Source organism: Salminus brasiliensis, chromosome 24 (genome assembly GCF_030463535.1).
Source record: "Salminus brasiliensis chromosome 24, fSalBra1.hap2, whole genome shotgun sequence".
NCBI classification, from domain to species: domain Eukaryota; kingdom Metazoa; phylum Chordata; class Actinopteri; order Characiformes; family Bryconidae; genus Salminus; species Salminus brasiliensis.
This window is the reverse complement of record NC_132901.1, coordinates 28,027,417-28,049,842: the sequence shown is the minus strand read 5'-3', so window position 1 is coordinate 28,049,842 and position 22,426 is coordinate 28,027,417. Positions and strand designations below refer to the sequence as shown.

Below are 22,426 nucleotides of genomic sequence, written 5' to 3'. Positions count from 1 at the left end.
CCTTGCCTAAATGTACACATTTATAAAGTGGGCCAATTTAGTCCCAAGTACTGAAATACTACACTCATAAGTATTCTACCTCTACACTGATATTAGTATAGATACCACATACCCACAGTATACTTGGAAAATATACTTGAACTTAACTCAAGTTGAAAATAAACTAGACATTTTTGTAAGAGGGTGCAAGGTTCCACTTCCAAAACATGTTGCTTCTTTGGGTTCAATCTTTGTTCCAACTGGACATAAAATTAAAAAAAAAATGTTGATCTTTTTTTCTTAAATGGCAACATCTCACGTAGACAGGGAAAGTGGTGTTCCAGCAGCTTTTAGTTCATGGTAGACCTGTGCCTTGGGGTTCCTGGGTTGTCCCTGACTGTCCAAACCAGTTTCTCAGCTGAGGGTGACAATTTTGGTCTTTTTCCAGACTATAGCAAAGTGTCTACACCTGCCAATGACTTGTTGGTATGTATAGCTGTTTGATCAATGATCTTGGAGTCTGCAGTAGTTTAGAAATTGCTTTAAGAGACATTCCTGACCTGTGCAGGTCTTCAATCAGAATCATTCTTAGCAAAATGTCCAAAAAGCTCAGCGCAGATCTATGTGTTGGTCAATTAAATTAGTGCATCAAAAACAAAAAACAATGTTTTGGAACTTTGAGCTCCAATTAATTAATAATCTAAGTGGCTGTATGGATATTGCTGACCCTGTGTTGATTTCAGAAGTCACAAAAATATTAACTTGATGTGTATTTTAAAACACATTCCCAAGAAAAAGACAACTCAACTTTCCATGACAGGGATGTCCATGAGTGTACATAAACCTCCATACAACTGTATATATCTAGTGTATTTGAGGGTTATCCTGCTTGTACCTATAATGTATACACAATACAGGTCTTGTGTTGACTGAAGTATCTTTATTAGCATACAGTAAACTGCACAACTAACGACTATGATTTGAATACAGGTTTGCCTTGATTCAGCAATATTAGTCCAAGTTCAAAATCATATCAAACCAAGACACACTTCAACTACAGGTTACCAACTGGGCACTCAGCTAAGCGTTTAAACACTAAAGAGCAAAATTCCAGTAAAAGTCGTGTAGTTTTTATCATCATCAAAAACCCAACTTTCTCCCCAGAGGCGGACAGACATCTGGTCACCCTTACTGAGCCGAATGGTGACTGCATTCGCTCCATTATTGGAGCCCTCATTCATGTTCTTGTGATGACCTGTGGTTACAATTCGTTGCCCATTCTTGGTCAGAGTCAAGTAGGCACTTTGACCGCCCAAGGCGTGGTCGTAGAACAAGAAAAGATACACACCACTGACCGGCGCCGTGAAAATTCCTGCAGCAGAGAACATGATGATTAAAAATTACCAAGTAGAACTTGGCCTTTATGTAGGACAAGTGGACAACTGCACATCACATACCTGTAGTTGTGTCATAGCCATTGCCTATATTGGTGAAAACATTGCTGTATCGCAATGTGGTTTCTTCTTTGAAAGGTCCGACACTGCCGAAACTTCGCAAGGAAGCAGAGAAAGCTACATTTGTTCTGTCTGAAAGAAAAAAAAGAGACATTGTTCTTTAATGGCAGTAATGAACAATCCTATATTATATAAACACAACAGATTGGAAGAGGTGGAACATATTTACCTGAAGGTCGTTTCTTCAGATGTTGCTCTCCTAGCTTCTTCTCAGTTGTGTTTATTCTGGAACGAAGTGCTTCAAGTTCATTGTTCTGCTCTAGAAAGAAAAAAAACACACCATACTGTTACTGTTCCATTTTAATTTTTTTGTTCAATTGACCACAGAAAAGCATTGCCCATATAAACAGGAAATTCTTGGGCAGCTACATCAATGTCCAAGTCACCGGGTCCAAAGCCATATGGTAGATAGAGGGAAATTAACTCCTGCAGCACTGGGCTGTGGAACCGATTGCTCCAGAGTGCTGTATACCACAGGTATACATTACAGAGGTATGTTTTTTAGATCTTTTAACTAACCATTCATTATCAGTAACTAAGCTCGTTAATGCTCTTATGGATGACTGCCATCAAATCCTCTAAAATCTATTAATAAGGCTTTTACAGAAGAGTAGATGATGTTACTGCAGCAAAGGTAAAAACACTCCCTATTATTGGAGGTGCAAGTTTCAACACACTTGAGAAGAAAACTGTGGCTCCATTAAGGATAAAGAAATGAACTCTTCAGTTTCAGCACTGTTTCTGCAAAAATGCTAGCAGTTTGGTAGGCGAGAACTTTATCTCCTTATTCTCAATAATACTGCAACGTTATGGCCAGGATTCTACAACAGCCCAGTAAAGCTCCCTCTTTTTAAAAAGATCTCAGCAGTGGAACAACTGGCCACCATGGTCAGGACAGACCATCCTAGCAAGTTAAGCCCAAGAGCAGACCACAAGAGGATTAAAAGGAGACACACAATGGTTGCAAGAAGAAAGCCCTTATGGTCCAAACAAACAAACCCATCAGAGTATGACTAATGTTTGTCAGAGAACATCTAGACAAAGCAGGACTTCACATCAGTTGAAAGTGGACCAGAGTGCTAAATGGATGATACTTCACCAGCAGATGTTGATGACTTATCTCTGGTTAAAGAGTTACAGCAGCTCTGTACAGATAAAAATACAGAGACCCTAGTCTTATACTTCATGCAAAGGTGGCCGCTTCAAAAGTGACGCTCGCGGTGCTTGCACTCCATGCCTCAGGATCATTGGACATTTGAAGGAGCTCTTCCTGGGCAGATACAGCTCTACAGGTATCCGTATGATCCCTCTATGATCCCTCTTATCATACAGTGGAAACGTCAACTAATGTGACTCGAATCCCCCACCTCTGAGACTGGAAGATCTAAATCATGTCAAATGAGTCTTCCAAGTAGTCTTTCGTTCTCCTTCCACAACAAAAAAATATGACATGAGTTTTACAAACCCGTAATTCACAGAGATCAACCATACCTTTATTCTGCTTTCTCAGAGACTCAAGATCACGTTCAGTGACCGTCAATCTGGACATAATCTCTTTAAGCTGTGTCCTCATGGCCTCTACATTTTCTTTCATCACTGCTTCATCTTTCAGGAGCAAAGTGCACAAATCCAGAGAACAAACCAGCGGTTTTGGAGGATTAGGAGCTGCTGCATTTTCTGCAGATGCTGATGACCAAAGACTGTAAAGTAAAACAATCAGAATTCCAGTGACTCTCATTTCTAATCTGTGAGGCAGAGCTTCCAGTACAGCTTCTGTGTGCAGGGTTTGTCCTCAGGTTGCACATTTATACTTGCTGATTATTTGACAATACAAGCTGGATCAATAAGCACTTTGGACCTGTCAGAGACCATTTTTCCACCTGAGCAGAAGGTTTGCATTTTGGCACTGGTTATTCTAGGTCATGTTTATAAAAAAACAGCAAATTATCATAGTGTTAAGAATGGCAAATATTGTGTGGACAAATATTGGTGAGGATGTAGTGTAGATTTGGGCAGTTTGAGGAGATAACATTAGGTCTGAGTGAGTCATTTATTGAAATTGTTTTATTGTATTTTGTTCCTTGTTCCTTTTGCTGTATATTGTATACTGTATTTCTATTATTAGTCATTTGTCTACCTGCCCAGGACCTGCAACTGGAACTACATGGTCTGGCTGGTATTTGGCAAATATTTGTCTGACAAGTCAACTCATACAACACATGGAGATCTAATCTTCAGTTCCATGTTTAAATAGGTTTTTCTAGGTCAAATGAGTTAAAACGTTTATTGAATGTAAGCAGAGTATTAATATTTAACTATATGGAATAACAGCAGCTAACCCATCTCATTTCACGATGCATCATGGTTTCTTTTGGACCAATTCTCGAGAATGCCAGTCCTCGAATGACAGCACTGTGGCAGCACTGTAAATAGACTTTAATGATCTCAAAGGAAATTGAGCAGCTAGTTGCAATCGCACAATATAGCACAGTAATACAATACAATACTTACAATAAATAGAATAAATGTAAAAAATATGCATTTGAAACCAACCAGAGATAAAAGGCAGTGCAGTTATAAAGAACTAAGAATGACAGACAGACGACAATACTGAATAATTGTGTGCATATATGTATGCAAAGTGTCCCAGAGTTAGAGCCTGATGGCTCTCAGAACAAAGGGTATCCTAAACCTGTCTGCAGAGCAGCTCTGTGACAGCAACCTACCACTGAACTGAACTGCTCCTTTGGTCCATAACGATGGTGTGGTGTTACCATCATCGTCCATAATGGAGAGCAGTTTGTGGATGCAGAGATATTTAGGAGAACACAGCCTAAACCTGGAATTCTCATCATGGGTATGACCCCAGAAACCCTGTAATGATTCTGGTTGCATTACAGTAAGAGTTGTGGTCTGTAAACTGAACTGTGTATGAGCCCCCTGATTGTTTTATTAGTCTTGTGAGTTCCCCTGCCTGGGGATTCCACTGCCTGTAAATGACACCATCCCACATCATCCATTCAACCATCTGGAAAGGAGAGCAAAACCACAGCTCCATGTATTCAGTCTAGAATCTGAAGACTCCAGCCATGCTTCTTTCTCCTCATATCTGCCAACGTTCAGACAATTTATGGAGAGCAAAACAATGCCAGTCCTATTCCCCAGTATGGGCCTATGGTGCAGTTACATATATTGACCACTGGAAAATGGAGAGTTAGGGTCAGTTGTTAGTGCCATAAACCAAAAAAAAATAAATAAATAAATAAAATTGAGGTAAAATAACAGGGTGGTAAATACACTTGTAAATCCATGGTTCTTGAATCAACCAAGATGTTTTGCACATGGCATGATTTCCAGGCAGAGCTGCAAACATTTCCAAGCCTTACTAGGGAGTTGCTATGGTATTCAAGGTGGTACGACTTAGTAACCACCAAGTAACACCCTTCAAACCACCTGGCACACTATAGTAACTGCTTAGGAAAACATGAAACTCGGGCACAGAACAGCTATCGCTAGATCCTCAGATGTTTTCTGGGTGATTGCTATGGTGACCCATGTCATTGTTAGAGTGTTGCAAAGTGTCACAGTGTAGTTGCTCTGGTGTTTCCTAGTTGGTTGCTAACCTATGGTGTTGCTATGGCCTTCCATGTTCCCTGTTACTAGGTGGGTGTGTAATATTTAAGTAGCATAAGATCAGGTGTTGCCAACTTGTTGAAGATCTTTGTTGTTTTCCAGATTTTTTTCAAGGTGAGGCATTTATAGCCAAACTTGCAAAACACACCTATCTGTATTCTGGCCTGGTTCAATGCTGGTGCAACATTTCCTAAGAAATGAAGAATGGTTGTTATGACTTGAATGTAAATGTCTCTGACTGTCTCTGACTTCTACAGTTCTGTATTTCCTCATAATATAAAATTGTATTCCTGTATTCCTAATAAAAATATAAATGGTGAAGAAGCATTGCTGTGAAAAGAACCTTCAATTTTTTGACAACATAAAGACAAGGTGAGGGATCATCCCAGATGCTCTCTAACTTTTGCAGAAGCTTATAAAAGATTAACTGAACACCTTGAAATGTTGCCGTTCTGTGATGTATAGAAAATGACAATATTTTCATATCAACATACATAAACAGAATTTGATTCATTAAATTAAACCTGTGAATATTAATAAATAAAAATGTCAATGCATTGAAAGTGTGTATATTTAGTTAACAACAACAGTATTCATTTTTTGCACTTTCTAACTTGATGTAATATAGGTAGAATAACTTTAGTTAGCATTCATATAGCCCCCTTCTTCAAATTTAGGACTTCATCCTTGATTCTGTTATGTGACTTGTGACCTGCTTGGATACTGTAGTCCACTGTCCATAATGAGGCAGAACTGACAAACTGGATACAACAGTTTCAACCACATTTACATTGACTATCACTTTCCTTTCTTATGGTTTCTTTATCATATATTTTGTAATGATCAGCATGAACTTTCAACTAGAAGGTCATTACAAAAATCCAATCTTGATGTTATAAATGCATGCACCAGCTTCTCAGCTTCATTATTTATTTAATCTACGTGCAGATGTGTGCTTTAAATGAGAGGACAGCGTCAAAAACAACCTGTTTGTTTTTTTTACAGTGGTGCTTCGTATGACTGAGAATCCATCTAAATCTGCAGCAATCTGCATTTTCTGATTTATCCATATTTGGATCAATGGGTGTTTTCTGTATAAAGCCAAAGAAAGTACATTAAGAATGAAAAACAATACCATGTTTATGGATTATTTAAAGAGTAAATAGTAGCCGACCCAGGATTGATCCTTGAGGAACACCATAACTTACTTTTGAGTGGTACAAATATTTTAAGTAAAAAAAAAAAATTGGTGGCGATCTGTCAGATTCAATCTAAACCAAGTTAGGGACGATCCATTAATTCCTACAGTATTTTCTAGCCCATCGAGTGGTTTTGCATGCTCTATGGTGTCAAATGCAGCACTAAGGTCAAGCAGCACAAGACTAAACCCAGACTGAAAGACCTTGTAAATGCTACTGTTGTGGAGGTAGGTGCTTTTTCTCAGACCTTGGCTATAAGGGGAGTTTTGATTTTGGTCTATAGTTGGTGTATAATTGTCTATAAATGTAACTTACCTGTTAAAGTGATAGCTATAAAAACAATCTATACATAAATCTAAACAAAAAGGTGTCTTCTTTAGTCCTGCACTGGAACCAAAGTAGTCAGTGTACCTAAAAGGTAATGCATGTCTGGTGTATCACCAGTTAATGCATGCCCATTCCCTCAAACTCTCTTTTTATTCTGTTTGCTAGATTTAAATCACAGAAACTGATATGACCTATCAAGGTTTTTTGCTGCTGTCAAACATTCAGCTGCTGAATGAACAATAGCTTGTGGACTATGGACCTCATCTGTATTATCACACCTCCTCCCTATACAAACACACTCTGCACCCTGCACTTACCATACGCACAGTCACACTGCACCCACATAGACTTTCCCTCACCCATTCTACACCTGAACTCCCGTTCAGTGCCTTTAGTAAATATCATGAAACATTCAGATTATATTAAACCTGTTCATTTAACTGATTTTTACCAGTTCGGTATTGTAAATAGAAAGTGTGTATAATGTGTACAAGTTAATGTGTAAATATTCAGTATTTCTATTTGCAAATTTGTATTATTCTTTTTACTACCGTGAGGGACGATGCACCCACTTTTTTTTGTTTGCTCACCTTTACACCTGTGTAATGTGACGTGACAATAAAAGTTATTTGATTTGAAACATTATTTCATTTTTAGATTTGGTGTGGCCTGGGTTGATTGGGTGATGTGGCCCAGTGGCCCTGGCCATACCCCTGCCTTCCAGATACCATTTACACAGTTCTATGCAGAAAGCAAACATTCACTGCCTGAGAAGCTACAATTAAAACCAAACCAGAATTTTATTTTTTATGATGCACAAAACTCTGCAGGCTAATCATAGGACCATGAAAATACACATATTATAGGCTTTGCATCATTTAAATATTCAATTTACTGAAGTCGCAAGTGTGCATATTCCTTTTTTAATTGTATTTTACATACATTACTGGGGATGCCATCAGAGAGCTAGGCATATTCCAGGGACAAAAGCACTGCCTTCTTATGAAACTTTTTATTTATGCATTATCTTTAAGAATGTAGTGCACTTAATGTTGTTTGAGTATAAAAAAAAACAATGTCCCCCAAAGAATATGTCTGTGTGCCTTTTAAGATCAGTACAACTTAATAAATCATCTAAATATTAGTATATAAATTCTCATGTGTCCAGTCCTAATCTCACGTTAAAATATCTGGATACCTTAAACACAACAACTTTGTGAGAAGCTCTTATAAACTAGAAGCGACTAGAAGAGACGGTAGCCCATCTATTTCAATGAACAGTTACATTAGCTTTACTGTAGCGCTTCATCAGAGCTCGGTTTTTGACCACAGGAGCACTGCTGACTGGATGCCTGTGTGTTTTGTTTCTGATCCGGGTTATATAATTATTTCAATAGCTTTATGGTCAGCTTTTGGCAGCCTGCTCCCAGTTTGGACACATACTCTGATATTTGTCCTAAGCAGCTTCAGGTTTCTACCATGTTCCCTCATTCAGAGCTGATCCCATTTCAGATGTTTCTGACTGGTTTACTTAGCATGAATGTTTATCAATAGGAGTGAGTTCCAAGTAACCGCTGTACCTCTCTCCTTACTCCCCCAAAATCGGTACTATTTTCCACAGAAGGAAGAATATGATCTCATAATTAAGATGTTCACATTTTGTATTTTAAGAGCAAGGCCATGCAGGGTACAACTAAGGATTCAAGGATATGGTCAGTCATCATAAGAATGCATTTTTCCAACTTGTATATAGTTACTTTACTTTTGCACACCACAAGCATGCGAGCACTGTTTTTTGTAGTACTTTCTTCTTAATTTCAAAATATTTATTTATTGTATTTGTATGTGTCTGCGAGTGTAGTTCATGGGTGTGACCAAATTACCTGTAGTTCACACAGCTGATTGAATCAATAAAATTAGCTCTGATGGTTGATCTCAGGAAAAGGTGAATAACCTGTCCAAAATTACCCAGAATAAACTCTTCTTTTACATTAATTTCCATTCAGAGTCAAGAACATTTTTGCCTTCTCCTGTAAAGTCACAATTTTGGAGAAATGTTTTTCATTGTTCTCTTGGTCGGTAGTTTGCCAGTGCCATATTTTTGGTGCTATATTTTTAGAAGCCATTTTGTGCCCTAGAAAAACCGTGTTACCACTTGTAAACTTGAACAGCCAGAGGCAACATATTTGCACTACTGTCTCAGTTCATACTATGTATTTTGGGGAGCTTTCCATGGACTTCATATAAGAGAAGTAAATTTTTTTTCAGAATCTTTGACAGCTACCAGAATAAACCCCAATTATTTAATTTGTTGTCCTGTGTGTTCATCTTCCCGGGGCCACATATATCTCAAGCCACAGCTCAACCAACTAAAAGCATGTGGGAGCTTGGCCAGTCGGTCAGGATGACACGGTCAAATTTCCCACATATTTATACACTAGCTTGTAAATATCATGCAGCAACTGTTTCCTCTGCACCCTGAGCTTGTGTTCTCAAAAGCTGGTAAGATCACCAGTAACAAAAGAAGCAGATTCAGCCCCACTACAGCAAAACAAATAAAAATTGTTGTTTATTTCTGTGATTAACAGATGCATGCACGATTCCTATTCAATATTAAATTCTCTTTTTCATATGGATTTTTTTTTGTGTGCAAAGGGAACAAAATTACATTCTCAGATGACATGCATGCATTTAATTAACACCACTTGGTATGCAAAAAAAAAAAAATATATATATATATATATATATTTATTTATTTATTTTTTTTTTTTTTTTGCATACCAGGTGGTGTTGTAGAGCATCAAAGCAACCTTAGACTGGGGCTAGATATTTATCTTGGTGTGAACCCTAAGTGGGCAAACAATGGGCTAAATATATCTGAGATTTATAATATTTACCAGCCAACACACTCAGAGCTAGGTTAATATTTCCCTTTCTTTTCAAGTGCACAGTTTTAATACAACAAACAAACAATCTTATTGACCATTTTACAAAGTTGTGCCCTGAACCCTTAGCAAACTGCTTTAAAATATTTTTGTAACAAATATAGAAAAACACAGGTTTCTGACTGTTGGATAAGGAGTTTGTAGAGAGTTATCTGTACTGTAGTATCAGAGGTCCTTGGCACGAAATTTGTCAAAATAAAATCTAGTTTCCAAAGTTAGGCATCAGTAGTAACACACTTAACAATAATCACAGGCAGAGCATCAGCTAAATGCCATAAATGTAAATGCTGCCAATCGTAGTAAGATTAACAGTTGTCTGTGTAATCAGTCAACCAAAAGAAATGTGCTTTCTTGCACACATTATAATTCTGTGAACAGTTTTATGGCAAACACTTCTTAGACTTTTAGTTTTCTACAGACTTAAAAACAAAAATGTTGATTTTGTGATTGACCTCTTCCAAGGAATAGCAGATCTGGCACGGTTATCATAAGCGTTGAGTTCTGTGACAGTTTATCGGCATCATTTTATTTTACTTTTACTTTACTTCTGTGTTCTTAGAAAGTGAGTCATCAGATGTGTTTTACAACTGCATCTTTGTTTGGGTTTTAATGCTGAGATGTATATCATGGAACAGAGGCATTACAGGCACATAATCACATTATTTATGGCCTATTCACACAAAGTATGATTGTTTTCATACAATTAAAAACATGCCATTTTTAACCTAGTGGAACTTTCACACCAAATCAAATGTTTTGTCGCTCTAAAATTCAGTCTTTTTGTTCGCTCTTTTTACATTCCATCCAATTTTTTGATAAGTCAGATAAGTCATTTCACCATGTCTTTCACATCAACTGAATACCCCCCCCCCAATAAATAGATAAATAAAAACAATACACCAACAGTCATTAGCAAGGAAATCTATGGTTTACTGTTCTTCATGACCATAAGCAGACTACGATGAACCCAGATAATCTTAAATAAAATGCTACATAAAGTGTCTGTAAAGCACAGACTAGGAGCTTCTCATTCTAAAGAAAGTAGGTGAGATCTTGTGAGCTAGTCTGAAGAACAGAGCATGGTTCCAATTAAAAATAGGAAACTTATTAACATAGAGGTAATTAAAACTTAAACACTTGTTCTAATTCCCACCCATTAATTGAGAGTAGGAGTAGGAGAGTAGGAGAAATGTTTTAACTCATTTATACAGTTATGTTGTAAATGGACAAAAGTTCTAAATGCATGAAAGCATTTAGAAATGATGAATCATGTTTTTCCAGAGAAAGTTGTGAAAGAACACCAAATACTTATTCTAGTGAAATCTGAGGTGGAGCAAGACCTGCTATATAAACCGTCCTGCACTCGTCCAGAGCATCTCATCTGCAGCTTCAGAGACCACTCAGAGGGGTTACAGTGACCTTTCAAGCTCAATACAAGGTAATTAACAACAGCTAATGGATCTGATCTGTTTAACTGTATCCTGAGCAGCTGATATTTATTAAGCCGATTAGAAAATATAATCATTTGACATTCTTTTTCCTGTTAGTTCTCCAACACTTCTTTGAAGCCGTAAAAATGTTAAAGCTAAAAATGTAGTTGACATACCTGTAATAAAATGTGATAAAAAGTGCTGAACTACCATCATTTATGTATACATTTTGTAAAGATACAGATTTTATATGTATGCATTTTATAAGTTATAAGTATAAGTTACTAAACTTACTGAAGTATTTTCAGTAGTTAAAACATCAGTGTAGCTGCAGTGTTTCATACAAAATCACTTTTGAATACCAGGTTCTTTTTGGATGCACAAGGAGAGAAGATGGGTGGTGGTATTTCGTTTCAGAATGTTTCCAATACTGGTGAAAAAGGTTTCAACATAAAAACAGGGAATATCTCATTCTCCAGTGGAGAAGGATCAGCCAGCACTGTGGCCAATGCAACAGCAAAGAAGCTGAGAATCTTCTACCACAAAGAAAAGCTCCGTCTTGAAGACCTGCTGGATTCCACCAAGAAGGTCTTCAAGCCAAAAGCAGAGCTACCCTTCATCGACCTGCCACCAAAGCAGCACCTTGAAGTTCCCTGTCTGGAAGAAGGCTTTGCCAGCATCCTTGTTGCAGAAGACGGTGAGGCTTATGTTGAGACCATCTCTCTGAATTTCGATGTACCACACGGCGCATGCTGCATTGTGACCGCCAGCAAAGAGGTCAAGTTCAGGAAGCCTGATGGAGGGGTCTGGATCGATGAGGATGACCATGACCATAGCCCTCAGTGAGGTGTTAGAAAACTGAGAATGATTGTGTCTTTGCTTTTTATGAAACTTCAGATTATGAAAAAACTAAAATAGCTTAATAATGGGTCTAAACTTTACAGCTGCCATCTTTCAACTCTCTAATGCACAGAATTTCACAAAATGGTAATAAATAATAATTACAGTAATAAATTGCAGTTAACCATGATATGTTGTATACTGTATTTTTGTATCAATCACAATGTATCTGTGGCATTACAATTCTACAGAATTAGAAATACATTTTAAAGCCACTGCACATCATTACAAATGTAACCTCTATATTTAATCCATCCATGTCAATGAGAACACACACACACAGAGAAATATCTAGTGATGGGCAACCACCTCAGTACCTGTAAACGAATATGGCACCTTGCACACGGACATTTCACTCCTCACACCTAATTCCATCTACCATCTTTTGTATGTACGGTCATATCCCAAAATTTTACACCACACCTGCTCATTTTCTTATACTCTCACATTGTCCTGAGCTGCACAAAGGAAGCAAATACAAATACAACCTAATAGAAAGCGCTCACAAATAAGAATTTCTACTAATTTCTACTACAATCAAAAACACAGACACACACCTATTTTTTTCCGGCCAGGACAGACAGGATAGACTAGTTTTGACAGGTCCTTTCAACCAATCAGATCGTGCCACATCATCAAGCCACCTGCCCCCAGGTGTCCCTCCCCAACCAATTAAAAGTGTGCATTTTCATCAGAAGTCCCACCTGAATTTTCCCACCAGATTTAAAAGACGCCGTCCAATCGGATGGCTGGGGCACTTTATCAAACTTATTTGACAGGTCCCTTCCGGCATCTGTCACTCATTTTCTCCCCCATCCCTGTCCTGTGTGTGTGAGTGTGTGTGTGTGAGTGAGAGTGAGACTTGATCAGAGATTTTTTTACTTTTATTTACGATTCAATAACGAATTACACGCAATGATTCGGTAACATCTTTTAAAAAAGGCAACCAATAAGGTGACCAAGATACATATGATAGGGCAAATCAGAGTATGCAACGTCATAAGTCTCCACCCATTCATTCAACAGACCCTGTAGGCTGTCGGATTTAAAGGGTCAGTGTTTGTGCGGCGGTCTAAGAAGACAGCCGTAATAATCATGGAGTCCGATACTTCCAAAAAGATGAAACTGACTCTGGCTAAAAGATGATTGCACTTGAAAGACACCGGCACGATTCATGCATGGCGGTTATTTCTGGTTCTATTTTCATGAAGAAAATGATGCTGTCATCTTGTACAGCGGACCGACGTTGAGTTTTTCGTATGCCTCTTTACCTTGCCTTTTGGTTGTATGTATACTTATATTAATTTAGATATTCGGATTGTAAAGAAGAATACGACAAGATTTTTAATCTAACGTGGAAACCTTGCAAGTGGCTGCAAACATTCAATATCTGTCCGAGAAGGAGTGAAGAAAAGTTTGAAATATGTCTCACCGTAATTTACATGATCAGATGTTGCGTTTGAGGAAGAATCTGATGAAAGATTGTCAGATAGTCTTTAAATGGAGAGATTTTCAAAAAGATGATTCTCGAATATATTGCAAAAATGACGGTGCATTTAATATGGTGAAAACTAACAGAGCAACTTCAGAATCTGTCTTTATCATTTCTTTTTTAAATTTATTTTTGTAATAATAATTCTTTACACTGCACACAGTGTAAAGACACACACACACACACACACACACACACACACACACACTGCATATTTCATTCCTTAAAACTCTTGAAGACAAACTATGTGACGATGATCCCCTGCCTGATTACGCTCAGGAAATTGGGGCCACAACCTTTCACGACCACGATCCCCCCCTGGTTTCAAAACTGCATTTAAGCAACTGTTTGGTTGGAAATCGCTATACAGAGAACCAGACAGCATTTTGAAAGCATCTCTTTTTGGAGAAATCCCTAGCAAAATGGAATACTTTCAAGGCAAGAAAACTTTGTCTTATACTACATTCGATGCATTTCTTAGAAAATGGGTAAAGTATAGCATTAGAAAGGAAGTCAACACGTGTTTTTATCCATCTTCATAAGGTTTAATGCACTTTTGATTGTAAGTAATGTAAATAATTTTTTATATATTAAAATATTAATATAATTTATATAAAATAATATATATTAAAGTCTTATGTAGCGCATGCTTCCTGGTGATCTACAAATGAGAATGATGAAGTATAGTTTGTAACCCCCCTTTTTTTTTTATCAGCTTCCGGAAGAACTTCAACAACATATCAAGTAACTAACTTTTTAGCTAAGATGATGATGATGATGATGATTAGTATTCTGCACGATATAACCTTGTGATATAAAAATGTACATTTTATGTATAGATCAGGAATTGTATGAACAATGTGAAGACATTACACTAATGACTGTGTCTCCAAAGATCCAGCTGTAAAGATCCTGAAATTTGCAGATGACTCCACTCTGGTGGGCCTCATAGCCAACAGTGATAAGTGATAAGCCTACAGACAGGAAATTGAGCAGCTGGTGTCCTGGTGCAGCAACAACCACCTGCTGCTAAACACAGAAAAGACTGTAGAGATGGTGGTTTACTTCTGACGCAATCCACCCACCCTCCCCCCCCCTCCACATCAACAACACTGCAGTATCCATGGTGGAGTCACTCAAGTTCCTGGGCACCACCATTTCCAGAGACTTGAAATGGGAGGAAAACACCCTCTCTATCACCAAGAAAGCTCAACAACGAATGTTCTTCTTGAGACAGCTCAAGAAATTCAACCTGCCACAGACCCTGATGATCCAGTTCTACACAGCGATCATCGAGTCCATTCTCACAGCCTCCATAACTATCTGGTTTGGTTCCTCCACCTCACAAGAAAGAGCCAAACTCCAGTGCATCATCAGGACAGCAGAGAGGATCATTGGATGTAACCTCCCATCACTTCAGCAGATCTACACCAGCAGGGTGAGGAAGCGGGCTGGCAAGATTACATCTGACCCCTCACATCCTGGACACCCCCTCTTCCAGACACTCCCCTCTGGTAGAAGACTGCGGTCCATCAAAACGTCATGCTAACAGCTTCTTCCCCAGAGCTGTAGCACTCCTCAACCACAGTGGACACCTCCCACTGTGACATACATACCTCCCACTGTAAACCTCAAAACATACAACTGAACTGTACCAAACCGGACTGAACAGCTATTTTGCACTGTGCCTATTTGCACTATGACTATTTGCACACCTGTACAGATGTTCTTTTCTGTAAATATCAGCTCTTTACTTTCTGTAAATATCAGCTCTTTATTACCTTTAGTACTTCTTACTTTTTTAATTTATCCCCTATTTATCCCCTATTTATTGTTTAGTGTCATTTTCCTTTAGTTTAAGACTGTGTTCTGTGTTTTTTGTTACTTGTCATACGTGTTGCTCTCACCAAGACAAATTCCTTGTATGTGTAACATACTTGGTGAAATAAAGAGATTCTGATTCTGATTCTCTTTGTTCAAAAATACAATCCATACAATCCACCGAGTAAGTCAAGTGAATACAGCAATGTTTTTTCATCCTATGAAACCGATAACAGATTAAACCAGCTCGTTTAATATATAAATCAGCTCGTTTTAATAATTTAATCAGTGTTAAAATTCTCATTCAAACGATAACAGCAGCACCTTAGACCTAAAGCTTGGCCTACTTAATATTAGATCATTATCCTCAAAAGCAGTCATCGTAAATGAAATTATATGTGATCAGAAACTAGATGTTTTTTGCCCTAGATTATCAGGCAGAGGAGATGGAGTATGCATAATCTACCAGAATACACAAGATATTCCTCAAAAACATCAACACTTTCACTTCTTTTGAGATTATCTACATTAATATATCAAATCCAGTGACAAATAAAAATGCATTCACACTAATTTATAGGCCTCCAAGGTCCAGAATTTAGTAATTTTGCAGCAGACTTGCAGCAGTGTGCAGCGATAAAGTTATAATAGTAGGAGACTTTAATATTCATTTTGAAAAAGCAGACGATCCATTAACAAAGGCGTTTGTATCAATCTTAGATTCTGTCAGCATCACACAAAACGTAACTGGACCCACACATTACTGTAATCATACCCTGGGTGTTAGTAGGTAGGTGATCATCTAAATATTCTACCTCAGAGCTCAGGGTCATTTGGGACAACGCAAGTTTCCACCGGGCTGCTCTGGTTCATAACTGGTTCACTGCCCACCCACGCTTTTCAGTTGTTTATCTCCCTCCATATTCTCCATTCTTCAGTCCTATTGAGGATTTTTTTCTGCCTGGAGATGGAAAGTGTATGACCTAAATTCACAAACGCGTATACCCCTTCTCCAAGTTGTGGAAGACGCATGTGGAGTTATAGCAGTTGATGCTTTTCATGACTGGATTTGCAATGTGAGGCGATATTTCCCCCGCTGCTTGGCCAGGGAAAACATTGCTTGTGATGTAGATGAGGTGCTGTGGCCAGACCCAAACAGAAGAGAGAATGCAGCATAGTGTTTTTTTTTGTTTGTTTTTTTACTGTAACTGTACACAGCAAATTCTTCTGTTGTTTTGTATGGTGACTGCATGTGCACTGTGTACATTTTTTTGTGGGAAAAATAAAATATATTTGTTACCGTGTATTTGTGTGTTCTGAGTATAAAAACAATATTCTAAAATATTTTACAACACACTTATGTTTGTACTGTCTGTAGTTAGTGTAACACTGAACAAAAAAAGCCAAAGTGATTATGATGAATGGAGATGTACCGTGTTTTCCATTCATCATAGTGTTTTACATTTAGCACATCAGTGTTCAACTGGCTCTTATAAATATCAATTCATATAATGGTTTGTGTGTGTCATCTGAAAACAAAATACCATTTTGAGAAGAGATAGCATGGTTTTGAATGTAAAGTTTCATTTTGCAGGAGAATTGTGTGTGTTTTTCGATTTGTGTGTAGAGTTCTGAGAGTATGAAGCATGCTTTCAGAAAATGTGTGTAAACAATCACGAAAAACTTTAATTTGTCCCTCTCCCCCACCAACACTAACGCTTGTGTGAAATCCTGACTCCAGACCCGGTCCCTGGAGGAATCACTGTCTCCGTGTTTAGTTTGTTCTTTCTCCTTTCTATCACTTTCTAGCGCTTTTCCTCGAAACTGCTTTTAGATTGTGTTTACAGTCCACAGGTTTATTAAAAAGCGGAGTACCCCACAACAACCTTATTTCGGTGCCTAAATCAGCTGAAAGCGGTAAGTTTGTATGTTATTATGGCTGTTGCTGGACTTTTTGAGTGTGAGAAGTGTGGCATGGTTAGTCTAGACCCTTTTCCCACCGTTAGTGATAGTGATAGTGTTTGCACTAAATGTGAGTTAGTAGCTCTCTGGTGGAAAAGGTGGACCAGTTAGAGGTGGAGCATCATGGGGTTACTGAAGGATAGAGAGCAGGAGTTGCCCCCCGTTGCCTAGGCCGAAGCTAGCCCACCGGAACACCACGCTCTCCCCCCGCTCAGCGAAACACCCGCTGAGGAGCCTGTTCACAGTACTCTGGTAATAGGAGACTCTATTGTTCGACACGTGAAGATAGCCAGTCCTTTAGGGGCTCCAGCAGTGACCGTTAGCTGTTTACCGGGAGCCAGAGCGCCGGACATTAGCGGCAACCTTAAGCGGCTAGCAAACAGGAGATATTCGAGGATAGTTATTCATGTAGGGGCCAATGATATTCGTCTGCGGCAGTCAGAAATAACTAAGGATAATATTAAAGAGGTGGTTAAACTGGCCCAGACGATGTCCGATGCCGTAATTTGCTCTGGTCCCATCCCAATGAGGCGTGGCGCTGAGTCCTACAGCCGACTCACAGCGCTGAACCGCTGGATGTCCAAGTGGTGTTCCGAAAATCATGTGGGCTTCATAGATAATTGGTTAAAGTTTGAGGGCAAGCCTGTTTTTTTAGGTAGGGATGGTGTCCACCCCACGCAGGAGGGTGCTGCCTTACTTTCGTGCAGCATAGCCCATAGTCTGCTAGTTAGTCGGCAGAGGAGTGTAAAAGACTGCTGACAATCCAGAGCCGAGACCAGGCCGCAGACAGACAGGCTAAACCGACCGTCTGCGAGCTGCTTTGAGGCGTCACCCAGGTTTCACCGTATTGAGACTGTGTCTGTGCCCCGAATTAAAGCCAAACATAGAACATCTAGATCAGCTCGGTTTAATCATTTAATCAGTGTTAAAATCTCTCATTTCAACGATAACAGCAGCACCTCAGACCTAAAGCTCGGTCTACTTAACATTAGATCACTATCCTCAAAAGCAGTGATCGTGAATGAAATGATATGTGATCAGAAACTAGATGTTTTCTGCCTCACCGAAACCTGGATTAGACCTGATCAATATATAGCTCTAAATGAAGCCCCCCCACAGGCTATAAATATGTACATAGCCCTAGATTATCAGGCAGAGGAGGTGGAGTATGTATATTCTATCAGAATACACTAGAGATTATTCAAAAACACTAACACCTTCACTTATTTTGAGCTTATCTACATTAATATATCAAATCCGGCCACAAATAAAAATGTTTTCTCACTGATTAATATTTATAGGCCTCCAGGGCCCTACTCTGAATTTTTAAAAGAATTCAGTAATTTTTCTGCAGACTTGGCAGTGTGCAGTGACAAAGTTATAATAGTAGGAGATTTTAATATTCACTTTGAAAAAGCAGACGATCCATTAACAAAGGCGTTTGTATCAGTTTTAGATTCTGTTGGCATTATACAAAACATAACTGGACCCACACATTACTGTAATCATACCCTAGATTTAGTCCTGACCCTGGGTGTTAGCATTGATCAGCTAAATATTCTACCTCAAAGCTCAGTAATATCAGACCATTATCTAATCTCGTTTGAGCTACATCTTAGGCAAAATGTTAATTCTTCTCCCCAACACTGCCTAAAGCGCACAATGACAGCTGTACAGTTTACTAAAAATCTCCCACCCCTATCGACCTTAGCTTACACTCCGTCAGACCAAACGGAGCTCGTTAAATTAACAAACGATCTAGAGAATACCCTCCGATCAACCTTAGACAAAGTAGCACCGTTCAAAAATAAAATGACGAGGCAAAAAAGGCTTGCACCGTGGTACAGTGATCAAACTCGTACCTTAAAACAAACAGTGCGGAAACTAGAGCGTAAACGGCGGACGACCAAACTAGAGGTGTTCCACTCTGCGTGGAAGGACAGCCTTAGTCAATATAGAAAGGCACTCATTAAAGCTCGCTCAGTGTATTTGGCCTTGCTGATCCAAAAAAACAAAAACAATCCCAGAATTCTTTTCCCAGATCTCTAAACTTACTAAAAGCCAGGCAGATTCTCAACCCCAGATCCCAAAATCTTTAACTAGTCATGTTTTTATGGACTATTTTAATAATAAAATAGAAAATATTAGACAACAAATCCAACCCTGCTTATTAAATCAAACATGGCCGTCACCTGATGTAGTTGCTTTAGAACAAAGGCTGGAAGCCTTCTACCCACTTCCACAGCCTGAACTAGAAAAAATGATATCCTCAGCTAATTGTACAACATGTACACTCGACCCGATTCCCTCTAAATTGCTAAAAGAAATTCTCCCAATTATAATCGGACCTCTTTTAACAATTGTAAATTCATCCCTTAGCCTTGGGCATGTACCCCAAACCCTTAAAATAGCAGTTATAAAACCTTTAATCAAAAAACCAAATCTTGATCCTAGCGTATTATCTAATTATAGACCCATCTCAAACTTAACATTCGTATCTAAGATATTAGAAAAAGCTGTGGCCCAACAACTCTGCTTATACCTGAGTAAAAATTACATGTATGAAAAATTCCAGTCTGGATTTAGACTCAATCACAGCACAGAGACAGCCCTAGTGAAGATTATGAATGATCTCCTTCTTGCCTCTGATCAAGGCTACGTATCTCTATTAGTCCTACTAGACCTTAGTGCAGCCTTTGATACAATAGATCATTCTATATTACTAGAAAGATTAGAGAAAATGGTTGGAATCACAGGGACAGCCCTATCATGGTTCCAATCATATCTAACGGGACGCTTCCAATTTGTAAAGATAAATGATTTATCCTCAAACTACGCAGAAGTAAGATATGGAGTTCCGCAAGGCTCAATTTTAGGACCACTATTATTTATACTATACATGTTACCACTGGGCTCAGTTATAAGCAGACATGGCGTTAATTTCCATTTCTATGCAGATGACACACAGCTCTATATATCAGCCAAACCTGACGATAAATTTAGATTACAGAAAATGGAGGACTGTGTAAAGGATATAAAACTCTGGATGTCACATAACTTCCTTCTCCTCAACAGTGACAAAACCGAAGTTCTCCTTTTAGGTCCAAAAGACTCTAGAAATAAACTATCAGACTTAATGTTAGACTTCCATCATTCCTGGTTTAGCAGCTAAAAATCTTGGCATCACATTCGACTCAGATTTATCATTTGAGCAACATATAGCTAATATTAGTAGAACAGCCTTTATGCAGCTTAGGAACATCTCCAAACTAAGAAACCCCTTATCACTACAAGACGCAGAAAAGCTAGTACATGCTTTTATTACCTCAAGGCTAGATTACTGTAATGCACTACTGTCAGGTTGTTCCAGCAGGAACTTCAATAAACTTCAGCTGGTGCAAAATGCTGCAGCCAGGGTCCTTACTAAAACTAGAAAATTTGACCATATCAGTCCAGTTCTATCAGCACTTCATTGGCTCCCAGTTAAATTCCGTATCGAATACAAAATTCTTTTATTAACATATAAAGCCCTACATGGCCTTGCGCCTGAGTACCTGCAGGATCTTATAGTATATTACGAACCATCAAGACTACTTAGATCTCAGGGTGCTGGCCTCTTACGCGTTCCCAAAATTCAGAAAACCTCAGCAGGGGGAAGAGCCTTTTCTTATAAAGCCCCCCAGCTCTGGAATAACCTTCCAGATAATGTTCGGGACTCAGACACAGTCTTTATCTTTAAATCTAAGCTGAAAACTTATATGTTTAGTTTAGCTTTTGGTAATTAATGTTTCTTAGATAAGGGCTGCAGGTCCAGGGGTTCGCGGACCCAGGGAATTGTAGTACACTAAGATGCTGGAGCTGTCGTCTCGCTGCTTACACGCGATCACTCAGGTTTGTTGACGGTGGAGCAGATAGATGCTGGTGTTCTCAGGGTACGCCCGTGTCCGTGTTACCTTCTGGCTCTCTCCTTTTAATTATGCTGTGATAATCAGACCTGCCGGAGTCGTCAGACATACCCAGATGCTGATTCTCAACATTCTCTGCACTCCATAAAATTCCTCTTAGAAGTAACTTCTCTCTCTTTACCTTCCCCGAGCAAATGGCCACCCAGCCAGATCTGCAGGAAGATTGCCCGCTGAGGTCCCCTCTACCTGCATCTAACCAGCTGCCAACTACCAGTCCGGCCAGCGGGTCCCCCCCCAGCCCGCCACCACCCATGGCTCACCCGCCAGCTGCTGCTGCCTGTTTGGTGGCCGTGCTGAAACCTAGATGGACTCGTGCCTGTCTGACACTATTAATATTATTATTAAATCTTTAATTGTTTGTTCTTTTTTACTATATGCTGATCATGAATATTCATGACTACAATAATGGCCCAAACAGTGTGACAGTAGTTTATTTGGCTTCATTTAAGCTGTCAGGTTTTTATAAAAACTACACTTTCCAAGTGGTGAGCACACACTTATACAGATAAACACTTTCCTTTAAAGTCAATAAGTAGATTAATCCAGATGGCAACTGACACTTCTTTTTTGCTAACAGATATGCTTAATTTTCTTATTTAATTAATTAAAGAGGTTTAGATTTTATGAAACAAGATCAGATAAAAATACTAACTGCAAAATAGTGTTTGTGTAAGTATCAAGCTTCAAGTTTACACAGAGGAAAGTTAGCCCCCTACCGAGGACACAGTTGGCCTCTACCTATGTATTATTAGATCAGCTGTTCTGGAAGACTGTTCTCTTGATGTTTACATTGTTTAAAGATACGAATAGACTCAACAAGATCATTAGGCTCGGTCCCGGGGATAAAACCGTGGACATGGTGGCAGACAGGTGAGTGTTAGCCATCATGAAAAATCCCTCCCACCCCTAAAACACAGAGCAGTAGACTGCTACTGCCCCCTACAGGAAGGAACACTTCACTTCCACTGGTCATTTCACCCTGCAGCCATCCCTTTCTGTACTATCATCTGCACTAAACACTTGAACATAGCCAATTACCATATTACGACCTTATGTGCACAAGTCATGCACTCTTACACACACATCTATCTATCAATTTATTTATTTATATTATTTTATTCTTATTTTAATCTTTTTTCTTTGTGTACTTGTGTGTATCGACATGCAAGCTGCTGAAACACTATGTTCCCCTCTGGGATATAATAAAGGGTTATCCAATCTTATCTAATCACTTTAGGCTCTTTTAAACCTCACAAGTT

General features: G+C 38.8%; 1 protein-coding gene across 1 annotated transcript; it reads right to left on the bottom strand.

The window, feature by feature from the left end:
- Positions 1-899: 899 nt before the first annotated feature.
- On the bottom strand, positions 900-3,256 carry LOC140546406 (complement C1q-like protein 2). The gene is made up of 4 exons (XM_072669626.1): positions 2,985-3,256; positions 1,663-1,752; positions 1,437-1,565; positions 900-1,351 (listed from the first exon to the last, which is right to left on the bottom strand). Exons 1-4 carry the CDS (start codon positions 3,229-3,231, stop codon positions 1,068-1,070), a joined length of 750 nt encoding a protein of 249 aa, XP_072525727.1. The 5' UTR covers positions 3,232-3,256; the 3' UTR covers positions 900-1,067.
- Positions 3,257-22,426: the final 19,170 nt, after the last annotated feature.

What these genes read in the sequence shown, in the direction of transcription:
- LOC140546406 (XM_072669626.1), bottom strand. Translation starts at nt 3,231, where the DNA reads ATGAGAGTCACTGGAATTCTGATTGTTTTACTTTACAGTCTTTGGTCA. An exon ending in TCTGAGAAAGCAGAATAAAG is followed by an intron (nt 1,753 to 2,984) that starts GTATGGTTGATC and finishes TTTTCTTTCTAG; the next exon opens with AGCAGAACAATGAACTTGAA. An exon ending in TCTGAAGAAACGACCTTCAG is followed by an intron (nt 1,566 to 1,662) that starts GTAAATATGTTC and finishes TTTTTCTTTCAG; the next exon opens with ACAGAACAAATGTAGCTTTC.